A 27,843-nucleotide genomic window follows, 5' to 3' on the forward strand; every position below is an offset into this window, starting at 1 on the left:
CTACAAACAAGTCATCATTACCAAAATAGATAATTTTGCCATGCATTCTATTCTTGTATTTAATGTTGAAGAGTGCCCTCTGTTTGACATGAACTACAGAAAATAGACTTAGGTGAATGGCACAGGCTCTTAAGAAACTCTTTAATGTTTAATAAAATCCCATAACTCGGAAGCGTAAAATCAATAATTTCTAAAAATTCGAAAGGAATGACACTTCAATAGACAATTCACCGCAGTTTCATGTAAATTGGTTACATCGCTTTTGAGTGTGTCCGAAATGCTGACGATGCGGAATTGACAACGGGGTACAATAATACGTCTCGTATGAAAACTACATGGTTCACAACGACATTGTTATCTTCTTTAAAAAAAAGTAACAAAGTGGAAAGGGATAAATATGTTTCAATAACTTGTTTCCCAATAAACTATAAATAAATATGTTTAAACTAACAAAGTACCATGATATGAATTTAAACAGATCATGATTCTTCTGCACTTTGTTCTAAATACCTTTTATAAAAGGATGTTATTATTTCTGATTTAATACTAGTACTGGAAAGTTTTGGTAAAACGATTTCCGAACAAAAACTTGCATTAAATTTGTTTATTACAAGGAAATTGTGCTTCTTTGTTGATCGAAACATGTATATTGTTCAATATAAGATGGATACTATTGTAAAAAAGAAAAACTATTATAATTAAGAACCAATTGTCACAAGTGACCTTGAATTGCACGAACACATATGATATATGTCAAAATGTAAACACAAACCCAATAGAAGGGTTATATGTAAAACAATGTAAGAAAGGCAAATAAAACGTTGAACAACATACCATCAAAAATAATTTTGTTTGATGACGATTAGGTTTGATTTTTTGTGGTCTGTGGCATATAAATCAAATAAATTGAAAATAATTAACTCGAAAAAAACAAATTCAGATACCAAATATTTCTCTTAAAGATGACATAAGAAATCAATCATAATGTATTACAGCATTACTGACCTTAAATCTCTATTGTCTGATACATCTTGTATGCGTTACGTCAAAATGTTACTCTTGGCCGTACCACAGCGGTCATTTTTTTTATGATTAAGAAGCATTCAAACAGGATCTATACAATTAAGACCTAATTTTTTTTATTATGAGGATTCAAACAGAATCTATGCAATATTTATATATGGTGTTGTCATTGTTTAATATACATGATAAGAATTTTTATTAAAGCATTGAATTTCAGTGTAGCTTGAACTGGAAAGTGTAAACAATTTGAAATCAGAACTACTTACCCTCCTAAAACATCTTAAGTGTCACCCTCAAACAAAAGAAACAACAAAGAAACCGATTTATTTATTTCTTATATTTTATCATTTGATAATCATGATATACATAAACATGTTGACTTGAATGAATATACAATTGTCTGTATATCATGTTTTTAGGAATGTCGCCATCTTTGATGATTTTTTGCGTGGCAGCTTCAATATAATACATATTTAGTTGTTCCCAATCCATTTTTTTTAGATCCTTATGTGTATCATGTAGACGTATTCCTCTGTAATGTATAATATTAAAGTAATATCATGAAACAATATTATAAAAACAGCAGTAGTCGCAAGAACACACAACTTTTACTATGCAAAGCTTGTTTCTCTATCGGTGACCATTTATTATTGTATTATTTGGTCTGTTGAAGAAAGTTGTCTCATTGGCAATGATACCACATCTTTTTTTATCTATAAGATTTTGTACACATTAATTCTGCAATATTATATTACTATCTATACATATTCCAGTTATTATAGATTATATACCTATATGGAGTTATTTTCTTTCAGAACGACAGGTCATTCTTTTTCAGAATCAACGCGGACGATACCATGTGTCAATGATAAATGCTCCAAGGCATAAAATGACCCGTGTCATTATTTTCCTTGATAAACATGCAATCTGTGATTAACTTCGAAACTTTATTCGTTGAACAGTTTTTTGTTGCCGATTTGGAAATTTATTTTTCAAGGTTAAATCGATGATAGGTATAAAAGAAACCACATTGTAGTCCCGCATTTTAATCTAAGAAACAAATAACGTGAATTTTGTTAATTCATCGCTACACTAACTAACTATTATCATATATGTCAGATGTTTTAAATGTGGACTTTCATAAGATAAATATTTAAAAACTATTTATAAAATAAAATTTAACATATTCGTGTGTAAGATTTTGTAAATCTTATTGAGTCAAACTGAATAGGTTGGTTTTTGGTTGCTTGCTTAACGTACAGTGGCAAATATTTTATACATGTTCAGAACGATACAAACTGAATAAGAATTCATACTGTATCCTATATTCGTCTTCGTGTCAGTTCTTAACTTTTTAAAATTTATGTATACCTTTTACTCAACTAATACGATAATCTTATATTCTCTTGAATAACAATAACGTAACTCACGAAAGGGTCGGGTGCGGATGGTATATAATGATATCCTGATTATCTTTTAATGAAATTTATTGCTATGCAAAAGACAAGCTTTCTGCATTTTTCATTCGATTCAAGTAAAATTGTTCAAGAAATTACTTTTCCGAGGTAGAAATATCATAACAAATAGAAAAAAAGCATATCCCTCCTCCTTTTGCATAAGCTACGTGGTACAATTAATAACTTACAATGTGTCTTGTATTTATCATACACCGTTATCGGATGGTAACAATACATTTGTGTCTTGCTCATGCAGTTACAATTATATTTTTATTGTGTATGGATAATAATTTTGAAAAGGTTTATATTTAAATTATTTAGTGAGTTTTATTTCACTTTCTAAATGAGCCCCAGGGCGTATTAAAACCTGAACGCATTAGAAAGGAATATCCCACCTTTGTGTTGTCAGTAAAATAGTATACTAAATTTTACAAATCTTTATAAAATTAAAATTTTTTGACGGTATATAAGTCAGATAGTTCAATACAATTGTTAAATTATGATAATCAAGTCAAGATTGCAGGTCAATAACTAATGTCATTAACATAACTGTACACTATCTTAAATGTTCAAATGATATTCAGGTTATAATTCAAGTTTAATATTTCACAATTTATCATCTAAATACACATTATACATAGATAACCGTAATTGATTCAAATATAGAACACGTTATCATTGGTTATATACCTTACCTGCGCATTATACATTGAGGACTATAAGCGACAAAATGGCACAGGCAGCCTCTAAAACATGTGAGATATGTATAAGTGCTCCAGGATCCCAATACTGTTTGGAGTGTGAACAAAACTTTTGTGAAAATTGTAAAACTTTTCATAGTAGGCAGAAGATATCAAAAACTCACCAGTTCCAGTCTTCCTCTGATGTAATCCCGGAGGGTAAATCGAAATGTAAGGACCACAATGAAGACTTCAGTTTTGTATGCAAAACATGTGACGTAGTAGTGTGCAGTAGTTGTGTGACTGGCAGTCACACACGGCATGCTTTTTCCAAGCTTCTGGACAGCATTAAACAGTTAAAGGAGAAGAACACAACATACCTACGTATAAGAGTACAACAGTCAACACAAAACATGAAGCAGATAGAAAAAGGTATAAAGGAATTTGATGTCAAGGTGGAAGGAGTAGTCAAAGCTATTACAAAAGAAGGTACACAACTTAAGGCTATGGTTGATAAATGTGTTGCAGAGATGATTTCATCGGTCAATGATCAATCTAGGAGAGAAAAGGACAAATTGACAAAGATCATGGCAGATACTAGAATGGATTTGGAAGCGGGAAGCGACTTAGACAAGAAAATTCATGAACTCGACAAGATCAGAAACGATGGAAAATTGTTGAAGTCTTTACAGAAGCTTACAGACGACATCGCAAAGCTGACGATAAAGCCTATACCGGAGTTTCCTAAAATAAAGTATACTGCTAAGTCCGCAACATATAACGACGTTAAACAACTGTTTGGTAACTGCATAATCAGGTAATTCTACTTAAAATGACTGACCATTTTGTAGTCGTAATATATGTTTTAATATAACCATAGTATCTAAATGAGAAACGTATTTTTGCAAAATCACAATTATGTTGTTTTTAAAAAAAAACGTATGTCTGTATATGATATGCAAACGAAGGGGATATAATTCATGAATTACAAATATGTGTACATTACAAATTTATTGTTTAATATTATGGATTCAAGATGTGCTCCAGTAGATAAAAACGGGGTATATGGCAGTGTACATTTTAGGTTGTATTGATACATGTAAATGTATCAATCTCGACAATACATAAAATTATGTAGAAATGCAAAATGACTTGCTTTCAAACCAGAACAGATATATTTGTTTTTCTCGTTATTTAAATGTGTTATTCTAATTTCATGCAGTTTATGCAATATTATAACACAAATAAGGACAATAGAAGTATACCGCTTTACAATAGTAATATATCGATAAACTACATGTAGAATAAATCCGAACAAAACTGAGGGAAACACACATTAACTACAAGTGGAAAGCAACAGAACAACATAAACACTGTACTGCTACAAAAACAAACGCCAAAAATATAAGGAAAATTACTATGTGTTAACAAGTGTCATACCCCTGACACTTGACAGAACATTTTATGATAAAAAAATATAAAATTTCTGTTTTTCTTTTATCAGTGAAATGCGTACACAACAAATCATGAACAAAGAAAGAGAATTACCTTCATTCAAGAGGTAGGGAAATATGTTTTTAAAGTTACATATTTGGCAATATAAACTTTTTATTATATATAATGTACACCAGTTTACCGTTTAGTTTTATTTTCGATAAATCAATTAGAATTTCTCTCCTCTTTTTTTCCACTACGTACGTTGGAACACACTGTATTGGACCCGATTGCATTTAAGTAAATACATCTTATGATATGCAAATACATACTAGTAGCATCAATTATGTTCAATAGTGTTTAGATTTTGTTGCATTTAATTTTCGTAAATATACTGCTTGTTAAAATGTGCCTGCTTCTTTAGTTATAATATTTAAAACCTATTCATACTTATGTCTCTATGGCTTATGTCTCTGCTCCTTTTCCACTACGTACGTTAGAAAACACTGGCTAGAGCACGATTGCAATTAATTAAATATATCTTCTAATGATATGCAAACGCAAACTAGAATCATAATTTTTTTTCAATAGTATTTAGATTTTGCTGCATTTAATTTTCGTTAAATTGTCCCTACTTGTCTAGTTAAAATATTTAGAAACCCTTTAAAAGTATACGATGTAACCAAATTATAAAAGTCATTCATTCCAATATCTGGACTATTGAGGCACGTATAACCAAAAGACGCCATACTGTTTTACAACAACATAACAAAGTCATACTGTTTTGTTAAGTGTAGTTTGTCTTTTTGTAAATAGTCTTTGTATGTCATATCATTTCTCCTATAGAAATGAGCTCTTTTAATGCGGTGACTGAAAGCAGATTTTATTTTAATCTAATCTCCCCACCGAACACACATCTATATAATATATCATTGGAAAGAGGAAATCGCGTACTATAATAATATGCCTGTCGTCAGGACTTGATATGGTCACATTTTTTTTATAAATTGAGGTCAAAGGTCATATGTAAAAATCTGTGAAAATTCGGGAGGGTTTGAATTTTGAATTTATTTTTTTTCTAAACTCTATCTAAACACAAATGATTCTGTTTTGGCTTTAGTAATGTTTGTTATTATACATAAACCTTAATCATTGAGAATATAAAAAAAACCAAACTAAAACGATGTTTTATAAACAAAACTTCATAAATCAAGTTTTCAACCTATAAAATGTTTAGAGCACCTTAACCTTATGAAAGTTTTCAGTTTCAGGTAAAAATTAAGTGTCATGCAGGACAGTACTTTAAAATTATTTTTTAAACTATCATATTGGGTGAGGTATCAAACCAAAGCAATAGAACTCTACAGTCAAATATTACCTCAAATTGAATTTGCGGATACTTCAGGTTTTTTTTTATCGACTACTCGTTTTTCACAATTATTACTGCTTCCATAGTAGTATCTGTTGTTGTGTTTTCTACTCTGGTTAATATCTATTACAGTATAGGTTTTGTACCTATATCCCCTCTTTTTCCCTTTGCAACGTACCACAAACTTCAAAAGTATTCCATATAAAAAAAAACATGTAATATGCTTGCAAATAAAACAACTCTTAAAATAAGACCAAATGAGACAAAAATTAACAAATAAAGGTCATGTACGGCTTCAACTATGAGTAAAATTCATACGGCATAGTCTTCGATTCCTAAAATGAATAAATTAAAACAAAAGAAAAATAAAACGGCCTGATTTATATACAAAATAAATAAGAAACAAACAAATATAGTATATAGAAACAAACATCAAACACTGCATAACCGTCGCGTGACTTGTAAAACACATAAAATATGGCGGGATTTAACTTTTTTAAAGTCGCGCCAACACTCCCCTAACCTCGAGGAAGGGACTGTGGGTACATTTTGTACCAGTGCAACAAGTTTTATACCAAATCCACCGTCATCTCCATCATCTTTATTTTGATCAACCGTCACAAGACATGTTTTAATATTTCTACCAATTTCACTCATGGCCACAGTTCTGCACATGAAAGGTTCTGGTCAAAGCAAACACATTATTTTGAGTTTTTCTTTACAAGTACCGACAGGGTACTACCATTATAAGAGCACTGATAAGCCAAAAAATTGACGTACATTTGAGTTGAGTTCGTTTTTACGCCAAAAAATGGCGGTGCGACAACTTTGTAAGCCTTAAATTACTATATATCATTTTTCAGGATATTTGTCTTTAAATTCATTAAATTAAGCAAATTAACATTGATGTAGTAAATGCAAATACTAAACTTTTATCAGTTTAGATAAAAGTTTTGGGATTCTCAAATCTGGAATCCCAATTTTTTCCCCGTGGGACAGATTTGCTCATGTTAGATGGAACGCGGGTTTTTCAATGACGTCATCATCTCATCATAAAAAGTGCATAAAAGACTGAAGGAACCATTCTGTTTAATAATGGAAAAAACGTTTTGACGAAAATGATAGTTTAGTGGTTACAATAAATGAATTATGTTACGCGGGACAGCCTTAAAATCGTCGTTTTTTTAAAGGTGAAGCTTGTCGCATGCAGCAAAAAACATAGTTTCAGTGATTATTTTTTTCGTTTTTATTTTAAAATTCTTTATTTTTTAAAATGCGTACAATAGCAATGGATATGATATCACAACATTATATAATTGGACTTGCATCTTGCCAACTACACCGAATTTCCAATAAGGTACGAACATCGCGCGTAACGTCATAGTATACATTTACGCAATGTTTATGGTGCCATTTCCAGAGAAAAGTCTTGGCTGAATGCAGTTTTATCGAGTAACCATAAAATAAATTGCAATAAATACGAAGGCATTGACTGAATTGAAGATGGAAAAGACAATTCATCCGAAGTTGGGTATTCTTCTGTAGAGATTCGAAGTCTTTTCGAAGTATACTTGCAGCGGAATGAAATATATGTCCGTTATTTATGTCTATTACAGTTGTCATTGAGATTTTGAGGTCAGTTTTTAATTCACTAGCAGTTGATATGGCATCTCAAATAGTTATTTTGGTACTAAATATTATGTTATAGTTGCCTTGAACTTGTTGAAGATGTTTGACAACTGAATTTCTATAGAAATCAATGAGTTTTGACAGCATTTTACAAGTAGAATATTTTAAATAAGAATCAGCCGGAAGAAAAGATCTATATTTATAAAGTAACGGTGTTATGAGGAATGACCATTGAATCGTTCTCAATAGCCAAACTAAAATTAGTAAAAGCAGTATCGTGATATGAAATATCTGCTTCTACGGGTTTCGATTTGTTTTTGTTTTTTTCGTTTTTAGCAAATATTTTGTAATGCAACCGTAATGACAGAGTGCTTGAAGTTTAAAAGATGGACGGGAAACTGTTCTCAACTTGAACTTTATCTGACACCAATTAAACATTCTTGATACGCTCATCTGATTCAAACTTGAGTTGTTTTTGATCTTACTAAAATGTTTTGTTGCAGCAAAATATACAAGCGCTCCAGTTGAACGACTGCATTCTAGAACGCGTACAAATACCCGAAACGGAGTGACAACAGTCCGATAATTTTATGTCGTCATTAAATGACAGATAGAAGCTTCCTCACTCTAAAAGGAGGAACCAATATATTTACTTGTGTAACTTTTCTAACATGAACATGGCATATTAAGCACTGCATAAAATTTAACGACTTTTGTCTTTTCTTTAGACTTATAATGGAGAAAGTTGGAACGAACTTAACATATCACGGAATGCTTACTGAAACTATCCGTTAATTATTTAGATTTTACAATAAGTCTTTTTGATGTTTTATAAGAAGAAATTATAGAATACAAACATATACAAACAAAGTATGTGGCATATATCAGTGGACTTTAATTGAAACCATGCGTATATAAAGCAAAGAAGGTAGTAATTTCATATTTCAGTTGAGATCAAATTATTGACTAATACACAATATGTGATGGAAGGCAAGTGATTGAGTTCAATGTTGAAATTGAAGTTTTTTACTCCATTCTTTTTTCATTGATTTCGTAAGGTTTCTTTGATATTTTGGTTCCGAAATTGTTATCACTTACTAGTTTTATGAAATATTATATGCTTAAAATATTATGGGTTAATGTGTATTACTACTATGAAGAAGAAACTAAAGTTTGTGTCTGAATTTGCAATTAAAATTGCCTCGATTTTACATTTGTAAATAGTCAAAACTTTGCAAATTTTATAGATTAGAAGAAAATAAAATACTGAATAGAATACTTTGACATATAGAAATAGCTCCAAAAAAAAAAACTATTTCAATTACATGTAAGCAAACATACACATTTGTTTTATTTTGAAAAAGGGGGTTTGAAACTCTCAAATATACTACTAGTCATTAAAACGACTTTTTAGAAAAATGTGACCGTACGAAATTTTGACGACAGGGCAAAAATTAAAAAAAGACATATTTGTCTTTAAGTTAAGACAATTTTAGCCGTGTTTTATTTGGGACATTAAACTCGCGATCTAGACGACTTTTTACACCTCTGTCACCGCACTATTTGTGATATTGTCACCTCTTTTTACCATAAAAAATATTATTGATTCACAAAGTTATTCGCAATCGACTGTCAATAAACAGTTCAACCACGCCATCATTCACATTCACAATGAAGGGGTAAAAGATTTCAGCAGTCACATTTACCCTATTCACAATCGACTGCTGATACAGAAATTAACGAATTCAGTAGTCACTTTCACAATCGAATTTTGTTGACGGGGTGAATGATTTTATCAATCACATTTCCGAAATGCATATGAAATTAGTACAAGAGGTTTCGATACTATAGTATAATTGAGAACTATCAGTCATTACAAAATGATTGGAGTAATCGTATATATTTCTTCAACAAGTTGAATGCTCTTCAACTTTTTACTTGTTTGGCTTTATAAATATTTTGATATGAGCGTCACTGATGAGTCTTATGTAGACGAAACGGGCGTCTGGCGTACTAAATTATAATTCTGGTACCTTTGATAACTATTTTCACATATGCTGTTTTATGAGTGGTTAAATTAAAATAGTTCGTCATTTCATTCAGTTTGTTGTTGTCTGTAGGAAAGACAGGGAAATGGAGGGAAAAGCGTATGCAATCAGAAATAATTCTATAAGGATTGGAAAGATAAAATATATATGACCTCAAATTGAATATATTGTTTTGGTTGATGTCATCTTATTTTGTTTAAAGGAACGACATACACCAATACGACCATAACAGCTAAATAAAAGTCGAACTTAATTATAAGTTCTTGTCAAACATTACGTATACTACGTAACGACAACAAATGGTGAACTGTGATACTCTTTGTGGGTAAACAGCTTCTGTTCTACACTGAACCATAGAAAACATCTCTGAAGTAAAGCAATATATCTTTCTAGTAAAAAAAATGTATCTCTGTTCAAGTGTAAGTTGATTTATTTGTTTATAGATTATCATTTCAATTCATTCGAGATTGGCTAATTTGGTGTATGACTCTTGTATATATTTCAAATGCTTTTTGATATGTTTGCACTGTGTATGTGGTTATTGTGTGTATCAGTTAGTAATAACTTGTTGATTTTCAATATCATCTTGGTAATAGAGTGAATTTCAAGTCAATCAATATTGTTACTCATTATAGTGGTTACACACAGGATGTGATACCAAAAAAGCAATTGAAATACCTGTACAGATGTGTCAAGTGTGGGTAAGTTCATTATAATTGTTTTATGGACATGACACAGAATTGTACATCTATATCATTTAGCGTATCAAATGTATGATTTCAAAGTGTCAATGAAGTGCAAAATACATGGGTCTTTTATCTCGAAAAATGCAACTGGTGACATGTTTAATTGGCTTGCGCCACACAGATGTTTGGAATGTTTAAGAAATCAATAAGAAACATCGATGAACAAACCAATAAGAGTGATATAGAGCAACATTATATCTGTTAACTTGTTAATAATTTACACAAATGTAATGAGCAAAATAGGTTCGCCTTCGTCAGCAGTGATGTAAATGGATGTATGATAATAATAATAGACGCCATATTTTGGTACTCGTATTTAATCACTCATAGGGCGCATTTGGTGGTTTGATACTAAATCATTCACGGGTACATGTATTATGCATGATTTGCATGATTTGCATAATATGGAGAATATAAAAAAAGAAGATGTCCATGAGACAACTATCCACAAAAGACCAAAAAGAAATTCATTTTTAATCAGTTAAGATGTGGTCTAGAGCTCGCATGCATGTCAGTAACTGTCTTTGTTGATATACGCATCACTGCCATTTTGCATAGGTTTTTTTAGTTACCTTTTCTGACATAAGACTCCTTCAAACTGAGTCAAGTGCGCGAGGTTTGTTTAGACTTAAAACTATATTCAACACACCAATGGTTATAAAAATGTTCTGTTTCAAGTCAGGAATATTGAAATTGTATTCAAATAGTTGGTTTCTATGTATGTTGCATTGCCCTTTGTTTTTATTGCAGTTCAGTGTTTCTGTTGTTCCATTGTGACTTCTTATAATTGGTGTGGGACTCTTAGTTTTAGGTTTGTAACCGGGATTTGTTTTCTCTCAACATATTTATGACGTTGAAATGCGGAAAACTACTGATGTCGTTATTGGCACTATCTGGGTAACTGTATGTTTGTTGTGTCGACATTGAACAGATGTTTGCACCTGTCCAAATGCAGGAGCCTCTTAGCCTTAGTTAGTCTTTTTGAATTTAATTTCAGTTAATGTATGTGTTTTGCAGTTTGGTTTGACATCAATGAAACTAAGTTAGTACAAACGTTTTGTTAAGAGGCCAGTTAACGCCAGCGCAGGATTATCTCGTTGTCTTTAAGACCCATTGGTTGCCTTACATGTTCTCTCCTTTTTGTCGGGTTGTTGTCTTTTTGACACATTTCTATTTCCATTCTCAATTTTACTTTGTAGTCAATCTTAGAGTGAGACATATATGGTGTGATGACAATTGTCGAAAGGTCAAACAATACAATACTCATTTGTACAATATTGCAGTTTTGTTTGGATGAAATTTCCAGAGAAAAATTGAACAGCTTAACCAAAATCATCCACCATAAACGACAAAGAATTTTAACATTGACATTTTTTACAAACTACTCGACATTTGCCTTTTTCGTTGGGTATGTTTCTCATATTTAAAAACGCTGAAGCGACATAATGTAGATGACGTAAAGCTCTAAACGCAGCACAAATTTGTGAATTTAGACGATTTACGTTGGCATTAAATTTCAGATCCTTGTATTTGCTGAGTAAATTATCACTTTTGAAACATTAATTGTCAGATGCAGAAAGGTTGATGCCGCCAATGTTATCATGATAATGTAATATTCATACATGTTTATCTCACAATACAATTCAATAATATAGTTGGTAAAATGAAGTAAACATACCTAAATTTATAGAAACTATTAGTATTGCTTTGGAAATGTTTTCTGGATAAACGGCAACTTATCTATCAGTATTTTTGTTTAGAATGTGTAACTGATACCATTGATCTGTTTCATCTTTCAGAAAGGAAGAGATAACTGATTTGTAAGTATGATCTACGTCTATTGTAAAAGACAAATATTTAAAGTTCGCAATTCGTCAAATTGTTCATAAAAATAAGCTTACAATAGATTGTGACACGACGATGGCTAGGTCTAAGTGTTCTTTGTTTTTTTTTTAAAGGTGTTGTTTGGCTTTTTTTAAATTTGGCTTTGCTATGGTGTATGTTTTTTTGGTTTTTATGATTTTCGATTGCCCATTGTATTTGGTTTAAAACATATTTCGAGAAAATAAACATTTAACGTCTATTATACTGTAATCGAAAACAAGTCCCATTTTAAGCCATTGTGTCTTTTATTTTGCTCACCCGTGCATATTGTTGTCAATTTATTCGAATCATATGATACTGTAATACGATTAATAGGTTCAGCTAGTTATAACACAAAGTTTAATCCATCATTTTCTACATTAGTGAATGCATGTACCAAAAACGGGGCGAAAGATACCAGAGTGACAGTCAAACTTATATATCCATAATAAACTGGGAACCACATGTCTTAGAAATATAAAAAGAAACAGGAACAACAAAAAAAAACAATCATTGTTTATACTATAGAGATACAAAGAAACACATATCAAACAAAACAATCATGTTGATGTACAAACGTTGTGAGATTAATTGCACATATATAAATACAAGGTTTTACAAATTAAAAATTCATGAAAAAAAGATTAATGAATAATGTTGTCTCGTTGATAAATACACTCTGCGACGTTTACTATGTGTCCACTTTAATTGAACTGTGGTTAAAAGTTTTTTCTATCTAGTTACCATATCGGATAGGTAAATCAAATGTTGCTCGGACAAAACACTAAGTAAAAATATAGAAGTGTCATGTCGAATGTTTGTTCATTTGTCACATTCCTATTTATACAGCACGTAAACATTGCAGGGTTTGCACCGCACACTCACCATGTTACTGCATTACTTGTTCAATTACATTTAGTCTATTTATCAATTTTTTTATAATTAATTATTTGATATTTTCAGATGGTAAGTGTCAAGTAGAAAACAGATAAGTATAGCGTATTATTGTATATGTTGGTTTGTTTGTTTGTTTCTGTTGGTATATACAGATATTTATATAAATTAGGTAGCTTTACAATTTGAAATAATCTCAATCACTATGAGGAAACATGAGAAAACAAATTAAACTCATAGTAATGACTTTACTATTGAATTATCTGACAGAACACTCGATATTCTCAAAATGTTGTACTTTTATTGCATTACTTTTTCAATTAAATTCAATGACGATTTTTTGTTTTTAACTGTATGATTTGCTGTTCAATAAATTGATTATTTTGACTGGTTTTTGTTCAGCGTGTACCTGTCAAGTAACAAACAGAAAACTATAATTATATATACTGTAGTTCATTATATAAAGAGAGTAATACAAATGTGTTAAGTAAAACAATAAACATGTCATGATTGTGATGTATGATAGCACTACAAAAGAGGCGGAAGATACCAAGAGACATTTAAACGCATAACGTTATAATTTAGTACCCAGAACGACAAAAAGACAAGCAAATGAATACAAAATACAACAATCAGGATTGCGTTGTTTTCTAAATGTATCTTCATCTTCATGACATTACGTGTGATTAATTCAGTAATAAAAGTAAAACAATACACATGTCATTAACGTTCTGTATGTGAGACTCGCGGGTCGTCTACAAATGAGGCGAACGATACCAAAAAGACATTCCAATGCATTGGTCGAATATAAACTGACACCGCCATGGCTAAATCCTAGTCCTACAAAAACACCAACAACAGTCGTCAAACAAATTGTGTGATTTCATCCACTGATTAATACATTTACCGTCATTGGAAATGCTGAAAGCAGAAATGTGTAACCCTGTTTAGTTACCAAAACTGGTTTCAGTTTGTTTTAGATTTATGAGTTTGACTGACCCTTTGGTATCTTTCGTCTCTCCATTGAAGTATATGTCCTTGGAAAACACATATCAATATGATTATATCGACCTGACGTCCATTTTTTTTAAGGTTTCTTAACAAATTATAAATGAACAAAGCGCCAAATCACACAACTTTTACATTGCAATAACTGGCATCATTATATCTTATTGACTATACTTTTCAAAAATATGACAAAAACAAACTGTCATCTACAAATTTTCTCCTATCACATTACTATTTATTCCAATAATTATATTGGAGATAACTTAATTCATTTCTAAATGGTATGCTGTATTTAATGGTTATTTATTTGATTGTTTCAGGCGGTAAGTGTCAAGTAGCATACAGATAAGTAATGTACACTTATATGATATGCACTTTAAAATGTAATAATATATATATATAAAAGTGTTAGAAGAGTTGCAAAGTTAAACAATAAACATACCATTGTGAGAGAGAAATTTTCTCAGTACCGCTGTTCGAAAGTCGTATATCGAATGAGAGAAAACAAGTAGGTGTCACGTAGAAAACAGATAAGTATAGCGTATAATGGTATATGTAGGTCATTATATAAAGATATCTGTACCAATTAGTTAAGTAATAGTGAACATTGTATAAACCATTAAAATGATGTATGGTAGACGTGAGCATAGCTCTAAAATTTGAAATCATCAACATAACTATTATGCAAGATGAGAAAACAAAATCTAACTCATAGTAATGACTTTACTTTTGAATTATCTGACAGAACACTCAATAGTCCCGAAATGATGTACTTTTATTGCATTACTTTTTTTAATTAAATCCAATAACGATTTTTGCTTTTGCCTGAAAGATTTGCTGTTCAATATAATGATTAATTTGACTGATTTTTGTTCAGCGTGTAAGTGTCAAGTAACAAACAGAAATGTATAATTATATATACTGTAGTTCATTATATAAACAGAGTAATACAAGTGTGTGAAGTTAACCAAAACGCCTGCTTATAATATGATATATGATAGCCGTGCGGTGTGTCTACAAAAGAGGCAAAAGATACCAAGAGACATTCAAACTCCTAACGTTATTGTACCAAGAACGACAAAAATACAATCAAATGATTACAAAATACAACAATCAGGATTGTGTTGTTTTCTATATATCTACATTACATACAGTGTTTTAAGTGTAGTAAAGTTAAACAATAAACATACCATAATTATAATATATGTGAGACTCGTTCTGTCTAATAAAATGGCGAAAGATACCAAAGAGAGATTTAACAGCATTGATCGGATATAAACTTACACCGCCATGGCTAAATCCTAGTGAGACATACAGATAAACAACAGTTTACAAAATAAAACGTTATCTGATGTCATTTCCTGTCTTCTAGATTAATCTTCATTGAAAATACAAAATCAAAAATGGGTAAAACTTATGACATATAATAACCAAAACTGTTGAAGTTATTTGGCATCATTATTTAATTTGAATTGAATATATGATTGTCCTTTAAATTACTGATTCTTGATAAGTCTTCACCAGATAGTGACGTTCAAAAACATGGTATCCTGCTCAGCCCTGTCATAGAATTAATTGTCTCCTTTGTATTAGTCAATCAGGAGTATAATAGAAGAAACTGTCATTTAACATTATGTTTTTTTTTATATTTTTATTACGTATTCAACTAATTCCATTAAAGTTGGTTAATTCATTGCAGAATTGCATGCTGTAATTTATAATTATTATTATTTTTTTACAGCTTGTAAGTTTTAAGTAGAAAACAGATAAGTATAGCGTACATTTACATAGACAATTTATAATGTAAGGCTTTTGATATTGTAGTTTCCAAAAAAATCCTAAATCTCAGATGCACGCTCCACCTTTAAAGAGGAGGAAGATAATAGAGAGACATTCAAAATCATTAGTAAAATGTAAACTAAACAAATACCATGGCAAAAGTATAAGGAGACAAACAACAGTAAAAAAAAAAAACCCAAAAGACAAGGTAATTTTAGAGACGATGAAAGCCAATACAGTTTTAAATAAAAATAGAGAACATACACAAAACTGGTTGAACTATCACTAGGTCAACTTTTTTTTGAGGATGTTAGTTAAGAGTCTAGGGTTAACGTTTGTTACATATCCGATAATATGTCAAACCTTCATAGGATTGTCTTAAAAACTTTGGCAGAAGATATTTATGATTCAGAAATAAGGTTTTTTAAATATATGTTCATTTGCAGTCTTTTTCTTATAGATGGTTTTGAATTAATTTAGTTTTACTTGAAATATTTTTAAACCTGCATTGATTTTTATTAAACTTGGGCTTTATTAATACTGTATAATATCGTTTTGTATACAATGTGAAATATCTGATAAATCCATAAATAAACTCATCATAGATAGTTATTAAAACTTTGCTTATCAGATAGTCTTAGTTGTTAGTGTTTTATCGTAAATAATCCAATTCTAAGGTTGTTTTTTTCTCGCCAATTAATATATTACAGAGTGACGTAATTGATAAAAGTAAGAACTCGTTTGTATTGGTTTTTTCTAACATGATTGTTATATAATTAACAACTGGATACCATAGAATTAAAAAACATACAGAAGTATTTTGTTATCATGATTGTTATAATTTCATAATATATAATCAATGAGGTTTCAATATCCATTTACAATTATTATCGGAGAAATATATTCATTTTTATCATTTAATTTGCTTTTTATTTGTATATTTTTACTTTTTTGTGATAGCTCTCACATTTAGGAAACTACAGTATCTTCTAAATATGATTAACATTTCCAGACAAAATGCTGAACTTAATATGCACAAGTAAAACGTTGTATCTAATGTTTTTAGATGAGTATTTTCCCTTTCGTTGTTCTCTTAAACTATTCATTCGATCTTAATTGAATTTATATTTCTTTTTTTCAGGGGCACGTAAGTACCAACCATATCAGTATGTTGTGATAAGTTCAAACAAAATGAAACATAAAAGACCATGTGATATTGAAAATTGTATCTGATATTTATTTTTATTAAATGGGAAAATATATTAAAAAAAAGTTCGTCCCTCTTGTATCCTTTAGTTTATGTTATAAGTGTATAGTGTACGTATACACATTCATGGTACTGTTTGGTTCTAAAATGATACAACCCATTTTAAGGAGCCACGTTATCTATTATATGATAATTGATATGGCATTTTGATGTAGCAACATTTTTTTACATTATTTAAAACATTATGTTATAAAGTAAATCTTGCATCTTGTGTTTCATTTTTGCACTTCATATAGTATGTTATTTTAATTCACAATTGTCGATTCGTACTTATTTATCTTTGATTATAACTAACTTACGTCAACTTGTTTTAGGATAAAAACACCAAAGTGTCTTTCGAAAGTCGTGGTGTATAAAAACAAAAATCACATAAATTATGCAATTCATAATAGAAGTTGTTTTATGTAATGTTGTTATTAAAATAACAAGGCAATACAATACACATACCCTTTAAATAATGTCACACAGACGTGCGTTACGACTACAAAAGAGTCGGAAGATTTAGAGTATCGTTAAAATGGTATAACCACAAATGTTTTAAGCCAATGACATATGATAACCGGAACAGTTGAAATATTAGACCATAAAAAGCATAAGCAAAACAAGTTTACTCAACCTCAGTTCAACTTTACTTTTGTGTGGTGCAACCTTAGTTCTCAAATGATTTCTAACTTTATAAAGCGACACGTTTAATGCATACACATACTGTTTATCACATTCCAATGGTTGCCATGCTTGATTTATATACTAATTCAATAATCTGACTTCAAAATAATCTACTATCACAACTACCTATGGTATTCTTATATTGTCGTTGTTATTTCTCATTGCTAAATTGTATGCTGTTTTCTGTGGTTATATTTCTATAAGTTGTCCCTCAAGTTAGTGTCAAGTTAGGCAAACACATAGGTATGGACATTAGTAATTTATAATATAAGGTTTTGTTAAAATGGTAATAGTAGACTATTAGATGAATAAAAAATCATATAAACTTAATGTTGTATCTCAGACAGGTTCGTCTACAAGGAGACGATGCCATGACAAACAGCAGTATACACAAAAACAAAATCAATATTTTGAGTCATGTTTTATAGCGAAGCGGAACAAATCAGATATTTTCAATTCTTGAGTTTGACTATCTGGTACCTTTCAGACCTCTTTCATGGATTATACTGCATGAGAAACACTGAAAGCAGAGATGGTGAAATAAAAAAAGTTAATAACAAATTTATTTGGAAAACTGTTTTAACATATCAACATACTTAAAAATGGTTAAATCAACTCAAGGTCAACTTTATTCGTTTTTGAATTATAATTCAATATTATGCTGTATTTAGTGATTATTTTTTTAATTTTTCAGCGGGTAAGTGTCAAGTAGCAAACAGATAAGTATTGAAAACAATTATATATGCAAGTTATAATATAGTTATACAATGGCGTTAGCAGAGTGAAAAGTTAAACAATAAACATACTAGTACCATTTTATGAAGAAAATTAGTTAAGAAGTGTTTTAAATAAAATTGAGAATGGACATTTGTTAGTAGATAACCATTGTATGTGTTTTGTTTTTAAAAAAAAAACCTTTATAAAGATTAAAAGTAATATCACAGCATTTGTATTCTTTAATAACAGCTCTCAGCTTTTCAAATATGAGAATAAATTGATTAAATTACTGCCGTTTTGAATTTTACTCGAAGTTCAGTATTTATGTGAGTTTACTGTTTGTTAAGTGATTAGACATGATAAGATATTCAAGACTGAATTTTTAAAGCCATGTGCTTGTTTATGTGTACTGCCCGTGTTTTGTAAACATATTTTGAAAAGAAAGTCGACAATTCTGTATGTTTTGCGTTTCCATAATTATTCTGTCTAGCAAAAAAAGCAAAACACTTTAAAAAATTAAAAACGCCCGAAGCGCTTTTTTTTAATAAAAGTAACGTGCACTTGACGAAGCGGAACAAGTCAGACATAATTAGTTCAGATTTTTTGCTACAGTACTATGATTGCTATATGATTGCTATAAGCATCATAGAAACAAAACACATACAGAAAAAGTTGATGCTATTATGATTTGTATTGTCTCCAAATAAAGGCAACAGTAGTATACTGCTGTTCGAAATTCATAAATCGATAGACAAAAACCAAATCCGGGGTACAAACTAAAGCTGAGGGAAACGTATCAAATATAAGAGAACTACGTTACAACAGAAACTCAACACCAAAATGTAACAGACACAGAAACGAACTATAAAGTAACAATGGCCATTTTCCTGACTTGGTACAAGGCATTTTATGAAATAATGGTGGGTTAAACTGTTTTTGTGGCATGTCAAACCTCCCGCTTTAATGGTAATGTTGATAATAACATTAAAATGACAACATTACACGACAGGGCTACAATAAATAAATCGAAGAAAGCATAGGACAGAGAAACAAACGAATAATAGCCATCAAAAGGTACCAGATTAAACATTTTATACGTCAGACGTGCGTTACGTCCTCACAAAACTATGCGCAGATGAAAAAAGTTTGAAAGCCAAAACAAGTACAGAGTACAAAAGAGATAAACGGTTTGAACAGTCATTTACATTTTTTGGGGGAGATATTCGATGTTTACCACTTGGTTTGTGATTTTTTATATTTAAACATCGTTTAAATAGCGACAACAATCACACTTAAGCAACAAACATGCAATTTAAAGCAATATGAAAAAATAACAAATTGATAACTGATGTTTCTTTTATGTATCTGGATTTTTTTGAAGTTTTTCCTTCGATTTCAAACTGTTTTTTATATTTTTCAGTTTACAGTAAGTGTTATGTACCAAACAGATAAGTATATTGTGATAAGTTTACCAAAAAAAGAATGAATGGACATCATATAGCGAATGGTGTGTGTGGTGTTTTTAAAGAATGGGAAAATATAAAGCCAGTTCCAAAAACAAACATTATTATATAAATGTTATAAGAAGCCAGGCGATATTTTGAATTCTGTTTTTTTTTAGAATAACATCAGATATAGATGATTACACATATTACATAAGTCGGTAAGTGTCAAGTAGCAAACAGATAAGTATGTTGTGATAAGTTTAAACAAAATGAAAAATAAAACAGCATGTGATATTGAAAATTGTATCTGATATTTATTTTTATTAAATGGGAAAATATATATAAAAACAAATTCGTCCCTCTTGTATCCTTTATTTTGTGTTATAAGTGTATCACATTCATGGTACTGTTTGGTTCTAAAATGATACAACCCATTTTAAGGAGCCACGTTATATATTATATGAGCATTTGATGTAGCAACATTTTTTTTACATTATTTAAAACATTATGTTATACGGTAAATCTTGCATCTTGTGTTTCATTTTTGCACTTCATATAGTATGTTATTTTTATTCACAATTGTCGATTCGTACTAATTTATCTTTGATTATAACTAACTTGTTTTAGGATGAAAACACCAAAGTGTCTTTCGAAAGTCTTGGTGTATAAAAACAAAAATCACATAAATTATGCAATTCATAATAGAAGTTGTTTGATGTAATGTTGATATTAAAATAGCTAGGCAATACAATACACATACCCTTTAAATAATGTCACACAGACGTGCGTTACAACTACAAAAGAGTCGGAAGATTTAGAGTATCGTTAAAATGGTATAACCAGAAATGTGTTAAGCCAATGACATGTGATAACCGGAACAGTTGAAATATTAGACCATAAAAAGCATAAGCAAAACAAGTTTACTCAACCTCAGTTCAACTTAACTTTTGTGTGGTGCAACCTTAGTTCTCAAATGATTTCTAAATCTATAAAGCGACACGTTTAATGCATACACATACTGTTTATCACATTCCAATGGTTGCCATGCTTGATTTATATACTAATTCAATAATGAGACTTCAAAATAATCTACTATCACAACTACCTATGGTATTCTTCTATTGTCGTTTTTATTTCTCATTGCTAAATTGTATGCTGTTTTCTGTGGTTATATTTCTATAAGTTGTCCCTCAAGTTAGTGTCAAGTTAGGCAAACACATAGGTATGGACATTAGTAATTTATAATATAAGGTTTTGTTAAAATGGTAATAGTAGACTATTAGATGAATAAAAAATCATATAAACTTAATGTTGTATCTCAGACAGGTTCGTCTACAAGGAGACGATGCCATGACAAACAGCAGTATACACAAAAACAAAATCAATATTTTGAGTCATGTTTTATAGCGAAGCGGAACAAATCAGATATTTTCAATTCTTGAGTTTGACTATCTGGTACCTTTCAGACCTCTTTCATGGATTATACTGCATGAGAAACACTGAAAGCAGAGATGGTGAAATAAAAAAAGTTAATAACAAATTTATTTGGAAAACTGTTTTAACATATCAACATACTTAAAAATGGTTAAATCAACTCAAGGTCAACTTTATTCGTTTTTGAATTATAATTCAATATTATGCTGTATTTAGTGATTATTTTTTTAATTTTTCAGCGGGTAAGTGTCAAGTAGCAAACAGATAAGTATTGAAAACAATCATATATGCAAGTTATAATATAGTTATACAATGGCGTTAGCAGAGTGAAAAGTTAAACAATAAACATACTAGTACCATTTTATGAAGAAAATTAGTTTAGAAGTGTTTTAAATAAAATTGAGAATGGACATTTGTTAGTAGATAACCATTGTATGTGTTTTGTTTTTTTAAAAAAAAACTTTATAAAGATTAAAAGTAATATCACAGCATTTGTATTCTTTAATAACAGCTCTCAGCTTTTCAAATATGAGAATAAATTGATTAAATTACTGCCGTTTTGAATTTTACTCGAAGTTCAGTATTTATGTGAGTTTACTGTTTGTTAAGTGATTAGACATGATAAGATATTCAAGACTGAGTTTTTAAAGCCATGTGCTTGTTTATGTGTACTGCCCGTGTTTTGTAAACATATTTTGAAAAGAAAGTCGACAATTCTGTATGTTTTGCGTTTCCATAATTATTCTGTCTAGCAAAAAAAGCAAAACACTTTAAAAAATTAAAAACGCCCGAAGCGCTTTTTTTTAATAAAAGTAACGTGCACTTGACGAAGCGGAACAAGTCAGACATAATTAGTTCAGATTTTTTGCTACAGTACTATGATTGCTATATGATTGCTATAAGCATCATAGAAACAAAACACATACAGAAAAAGTTGATGCTATTATGATTTGTATTGTCTCCAAATAAAGGCAACAGTAGTATACTGCTGTTCGAAATTCATAAATCGATAGACAAAAACCAAATCCGGGGTACAAACTAAAGCTGAGGGAAACGTATCAAATATAAGAGAACTACGTTACAACAGAAACTCAACACCAAAATGTAACAGACACAGAAACGAACTATAAAGTAACAATGGCCATTTTCCTGACTTGGTACAAGGCATTTTATGAAATAATGGTGGGTTAAACTGTTTTTGTGGCATGTCAAACCTCCCGCTTTAATGGTAATGTTGATGATAACATTAAAATGACAACATTACACGACAGGGCTACAATAAATAAATCGAAGAAAGCATAGGACAGAGAAACAAACGAATAATAGCCATCAAAAGGTACCAGATTAAACATTTTATACGTCAGACGTGCGTTACGTCCTCACAAAACTATGCGCAGATGAAAAAAGTTTGAAAGCCAAAACAAGTACAGAGTACAAAAGAGATAAACGGTTTGAACAGTCATTTACATTTTTTGGGGGAGATATTCCATGTTTACCACTTCGTTTGTCATTTTTTATATTTAAACATCGTTTAAATAGCGACAACAATCACACTTAAGCAACAAACATGCAATTTAAAGCAATATGAAAAAATAACAAATTGATAACTGATGTTTCTTTTATGTATCTGGATTTTTTTGAAGTTTTTCCTTCGATTTCAAACTGTTTTTTTATATTTTTCAGTTTACAGTAAGTGTTATGTACCAAACAGATAAGTATATTGTGATAAGTTTACCAAAAAAAGAATGAATGGACATCATATAGCGAATGGTGTGTGTGGTGTTTTTAAAGAATGGGAAAATATAAAGCCAGTTCCAAAAACAAACATTATTCTATAAATGTTATAAGAAGCCAGGCGATATTTTGATTCTGTTTTTTTTTAGAATAACATCAGATATAGATGATTACACATATTACATAAGTCGGTAAGTGTCAAGTAGCAAACAGATAAGTATGTTGTGATAAGTTTAAACAAAATGAAAAATAAAACAGCATGTGATATTGAAAATTGTATCTGATATTTATTTTTATTAAATGGGAAAATATATATAAAAACAAATTCGTCCCTCTTGTATCCTTTATTTTGTGTTATAAGTGTATCACATTCATGGTACTGTTTGGTTCTAAAATGATACAACCCATTTTAAGGAGCCACGTTATATATTATATGAGAATTGATATGGCATTTTGATGTAGCAACATTTTTTTTACATTATTTAAAACATTATGTTATACGGTAAATCTTGCATCTTGTGTTTCATTTTTGCACTTCATATAGTATGTTATTTTTATTCACAATTGTCGATTCGTACTTATTTATCTTTGATTATAACTAACTTGTTTTAGGATGAAAACACCAAAGTGTCTTTCGAAAGTCTTGGTGTATAAAAACAAAAATCACATAAATTATGCAATTCATAATAGAAGTTGTTTGATGTAATATTGATATTAAAATAGCTAGGCAATACAATACACATACCCTTTAAATAATGTCACACAGACGTGCGTTACAACTACAAAAGAGTCGGAAGATTTAGAGTATCGTTAAAATGGTATAACCAGAAATGTGTTAAGCCAATGACATGTGATAACCGGAACAGTTGAAATATTAGACCATAAAAAGCATAAGCAAAACAAGTTTACTCAACCTCAGTTCAACTTAACTTTTGTGTGGTGCAACCTTAGTTCTCAAATGATTTCTAAATCTATAAAGCGACACGTTTAATGCATACACATACTGTTTATCACATTCCAATGGTTGCCATGCTTGATTTATATACTAATTCAATAATCTGACTTCAAAATAATCTACTATCACAACTACCTATGGTATTCTTATATTGTCGTGGTTATCTCTCACTGCTAAATTGTATGCTGTTTTCTGTGGTTATATTTCTATAAGTTGTCCCTCAAGTTAGTGTCGAGTTAGGCAAACACATAGGTATGGACATTAGTAATTTATAATATAAGGTTTTGTTAAAATGGCAATAGTAGACTATTAGATGAATAAAAAATCATATAAACTTAATGTTGTATCTCAGACAGGTTCGTCTACAAGGAGACGATGCCATGACAAACAGCAGTATACACAAAAACAAAATCAATATTTTGAGTCATGTTTTATAGCGAAGCGGAACAAATCAGATATTTTCAATTCTTGAGTTTGACTATCTGGTACCTTTCAGACCTCTTTCATGGATTATACTGCATGAGAAACACTGAAAGCAGAGATGGTGAAATACAAAAAGTTAATAACAAATTTATTTGGAAAACTGTTTTAACATATCAACATACTTAAAAATGGTTAAATCAACTCAAGGTCAACTTTATTCGTTTTTGAATTATAATTCAATATTATGCTGTATTTAGTGATTATTTTTTTAATTTTTCAGCGGGTAAGTGTCAAGTAGCAAACAGATAAGTATTGAAAACAATTATATATGCAAGTTATAATATAGTTATACAATGGCGTTAGCAGAGTGAAAAGTTAAACAATAAACATACTAGTACCATTTTATGAAGACAATTAGTTTAGAAGTGTTTTAAATAAAATTGAGAATGGACATTTGTTAGTAGATAACCATTGTATGTGTTTTGTTTTTTAAAAAAAAAACCTTTATAAAGATTAAAAGTAATATCACAGCATTTGTATTCTTTAATAACAGCTCTCAGCTTTTCAAATATGAGAATAAATTGATTAAATTACTGCTGTTTTGAATTTTACTCGAAGTTCAGTATTTATGTGAGTTTACTGTTTGTTAAGTGATTAGACATGATAAGATATTCAAGACTGAGTTTTTAAAGCCATGTGCTTGTTTATGTGTACTGCCCGTGTTTTGTAAACATATTTTGAAAAGAAAGTCGACAATTCTGTATGTTTTGCGTTTCCATAATTATTCTGTCTAGCAAAAAAAGCAAAACACTTTAAAAAATTAAAAACGCCCGAAGCGCTTTTTTTTAATAAAAGTAACGTGCACTTGACGAAGCGGAACAAGTCAGACATAATTAGTTCAGATTTTTTGCTACAGTACTATGATTGCTATATGATTGCTATAAGCATCATAGAAACAAAACACATACAGAAAAAGTTGATGCTATTATGATTTGTATTGTCTCCAAATAAAGGCAACAGTAGTATACTGCTGTTCGAAATTCATAAATCGATAGACAAAAACCAAATCCGGGGTACAAACTAAAGCTGAGGGAAACGTATCAAATATAAGAGAACTACGTTACAACAGAAACTCAACACCAAAATGTAACAGACACAGAAACGAACTATAAAGTAACAATGGCCATTTTCCTGACTTGGTACAAGGCATTTTATGAAATAATGGTGGGTTAAACTGTTTTTGTGGCATGTCAAACCTCCCGCTTTAATGGTAATGTTGATAATAACATTAAAATTACAACATTACACGACAGGGCTACAATAAATAAATCGAAGAAAGCATAGGACAGAGAAACAAACGAATAATAGCCATCAAAAGGTACCAGATTAAACATTTTATACGTCAGACGTGCGTTACGTCCTCACAAAACTATGCGCAGATGAAAAAAGTTTGAAAGCCAAAACAAGTACAGAGTACAAAAGAGATAAACGGTTTGAACAGTCATTTACATTTTTTGGGGGAGATATTCCATGTTTACCACTTGGTTTGTCATTTTTTATATTTAAACATCGTTTAAATAGCGACAACAATCACACTTAAGCAACAAACATGCAATTTAAAGCAATATGAAAAAATAACAAATTGATAACTGATGTTTCTTTTATGTATCTGGATTTTTTTGAAGTTTTTCCTTCGATTTCAAACTGTTTTTTATATTTTTCAGTTTACAGTAAGTGTTATGTACCAAACAGATAAGTATATTGTGATAAGTTTACCAAAAAAAGAATGAATGGACATCATATAGCGAATGGTGTGTGTGGTGTTTTTAAAGAATGGGAAAATATAAAGCCAGTTCCAAAAACAAACATTATTATATAAATGTTATAAGAAGCCAGGCGATATTTTGATTCTGTTTTTTTTTAGAATAACATCAGATATAGATGATTACACATATTACATAAGTCTCTCCAATACTTATGTATTGTGACTTATATTAGAACGTTCATATGTTAAGATTTAAATCCAATGAATATCTTATGTTTCATCGTTAAATAATTATAAATTTTGTTTAACTGTTGAACCAAGTAACGTAAAGTTTAATAAGGATGTCCGAGCGACTTGTTTTATATAATTAAGTCTTTTCTCATTGTAGATGTTCGTGTAGCGGGTAGGTACTGCAGATAAAACTTACAATCCATATTGCTCTTCGATGACTTAGCTGTATTTGGCAAAACTTTTAGGAAATTTGGTCATTAATGCTCTTCAACTTCGTACTTTATTTGGCCTTTTTAACTTTTTCGGATTCGAGCGTCACTGATGAGTCTTTTGTAGACGAAACGCGCGTCAGGCGTATATACTAAATTTAGTCCTGGTATCTATGATGAGTTTATTGACAGTTCATAGTATGAATTCGTCATACAACGACATAGAGATTAAAGTATTCATTTAGTTTATCAATTAAATTAAATATGACATGGGTATTTTTGGTTGTTTTGTTTTATTCTTCCATTTAGCATATGATAGGCATTACTTAATATAGTTATGAGTATGTGCCTGTCACAACTCAACAGCCTGTAATTCAGTCGTTGTTACATATTTGTTTTTCGTTCTGAACAAAAATTAGGCCGTTAGTTTTCTCTTTTGAATTGTTTTACATTGGTCATTTCGGGGCCTTTTTAGCTGACTATGCGGTATGTATATTAATACAGAACTAACATGTACTGTTAAAAGGTATCTTAAATACAACTTGAACAATAGAGTACGACATCAAAACCTACTATGTATCTAGTCAAATCATGACCAAGAGCAAGCAATGGAACCAACATGAACAACACTCAACAGTCACTCCTAATTTAGTTAGTATATAAATCAATTAGTTATCTAATAGCTTAAACAAACCACGTCAGGACTAAAAGACTCACAATATTTTAGCAAAACATGCATACACACTGTTTAGTTTCATGCAAAATAAACCAATTGCAATCAAATCGCAAATAGTCCAATAACAACAAATTTATACTAGTACGATTATTTTGGAATGATATAATGTAATTATGGTGCATACATTATAATGATAAAAATTGTCCATGGTATTCATGTTTTCAGATATATGAGGTATATCAGAGAATAGTAAAGAGACAGTCTGTAACAAGCCAGACAAAGAAATAGAAGTAGAAATGTATTTCCTTCTAAACTGAAAAACCTAATGTTTTTATTTTGTATGTACATATTTTTTTATTGATATAATTTATGATTATAGCTACGAATAAAA

The 27,843-nt window shown here is 30.2% G+C and overlaps 1 protein-coding gene across 1 annotated transcript; it reads left to right on the forward strand.

Annotated features, from left to right (window-relative positions):
- Positions 1 to 3,210: 3,210 nt before the first annotated feature.
- Positions 3,211 to 27,740, forward strand: LOC134717579 (transcription intermediary factor 1-beta-like). Its single transcript, XM_063580072.1, has 13 exons — positions 3,211 to 3,977; positions 4,665 to 4,721; positions 13,213 to 13,215; positions 14,472 to 14,474; positions 15,976 to 16,111; positions 17,072 to 17,077; positions 18,558 to 18,560; positions 20,001 to 20,006; positions 21,699 to 21,701; positions 23,143 to 23,148; positions 24,852 to 24,854; positions 26,296 to 26,301; positions 27,678 to 27,740. The coding sequence occupies exons 1-13, from the start codon at positions 3,211 to 3,213 to the stop codon at positions 27,738 to 27,740; spliced, it is 1,062 nt and encodes a 353-aa protein (XP_063436142.1).
- The last annotated feature ends 103 nt before the right edge of the window (positions 27,741 to 27,843 follow it).

Source organism: Mytilus trossulus, chromosome 5 (assembly GCF_036588685.1).
Source record: "Mytilus trossulus isolate FHL-02 chromosome 5, PNRI_Mtr1.1.1.hap1, whole genome shotgun sequence".
Classification (NCBI taxonomy): Eukaryota; Metazoa; Mollusca; class Bivalvia; order Mytilida; family Mytilidae; genus Mytilus; species Mytilus trossulus.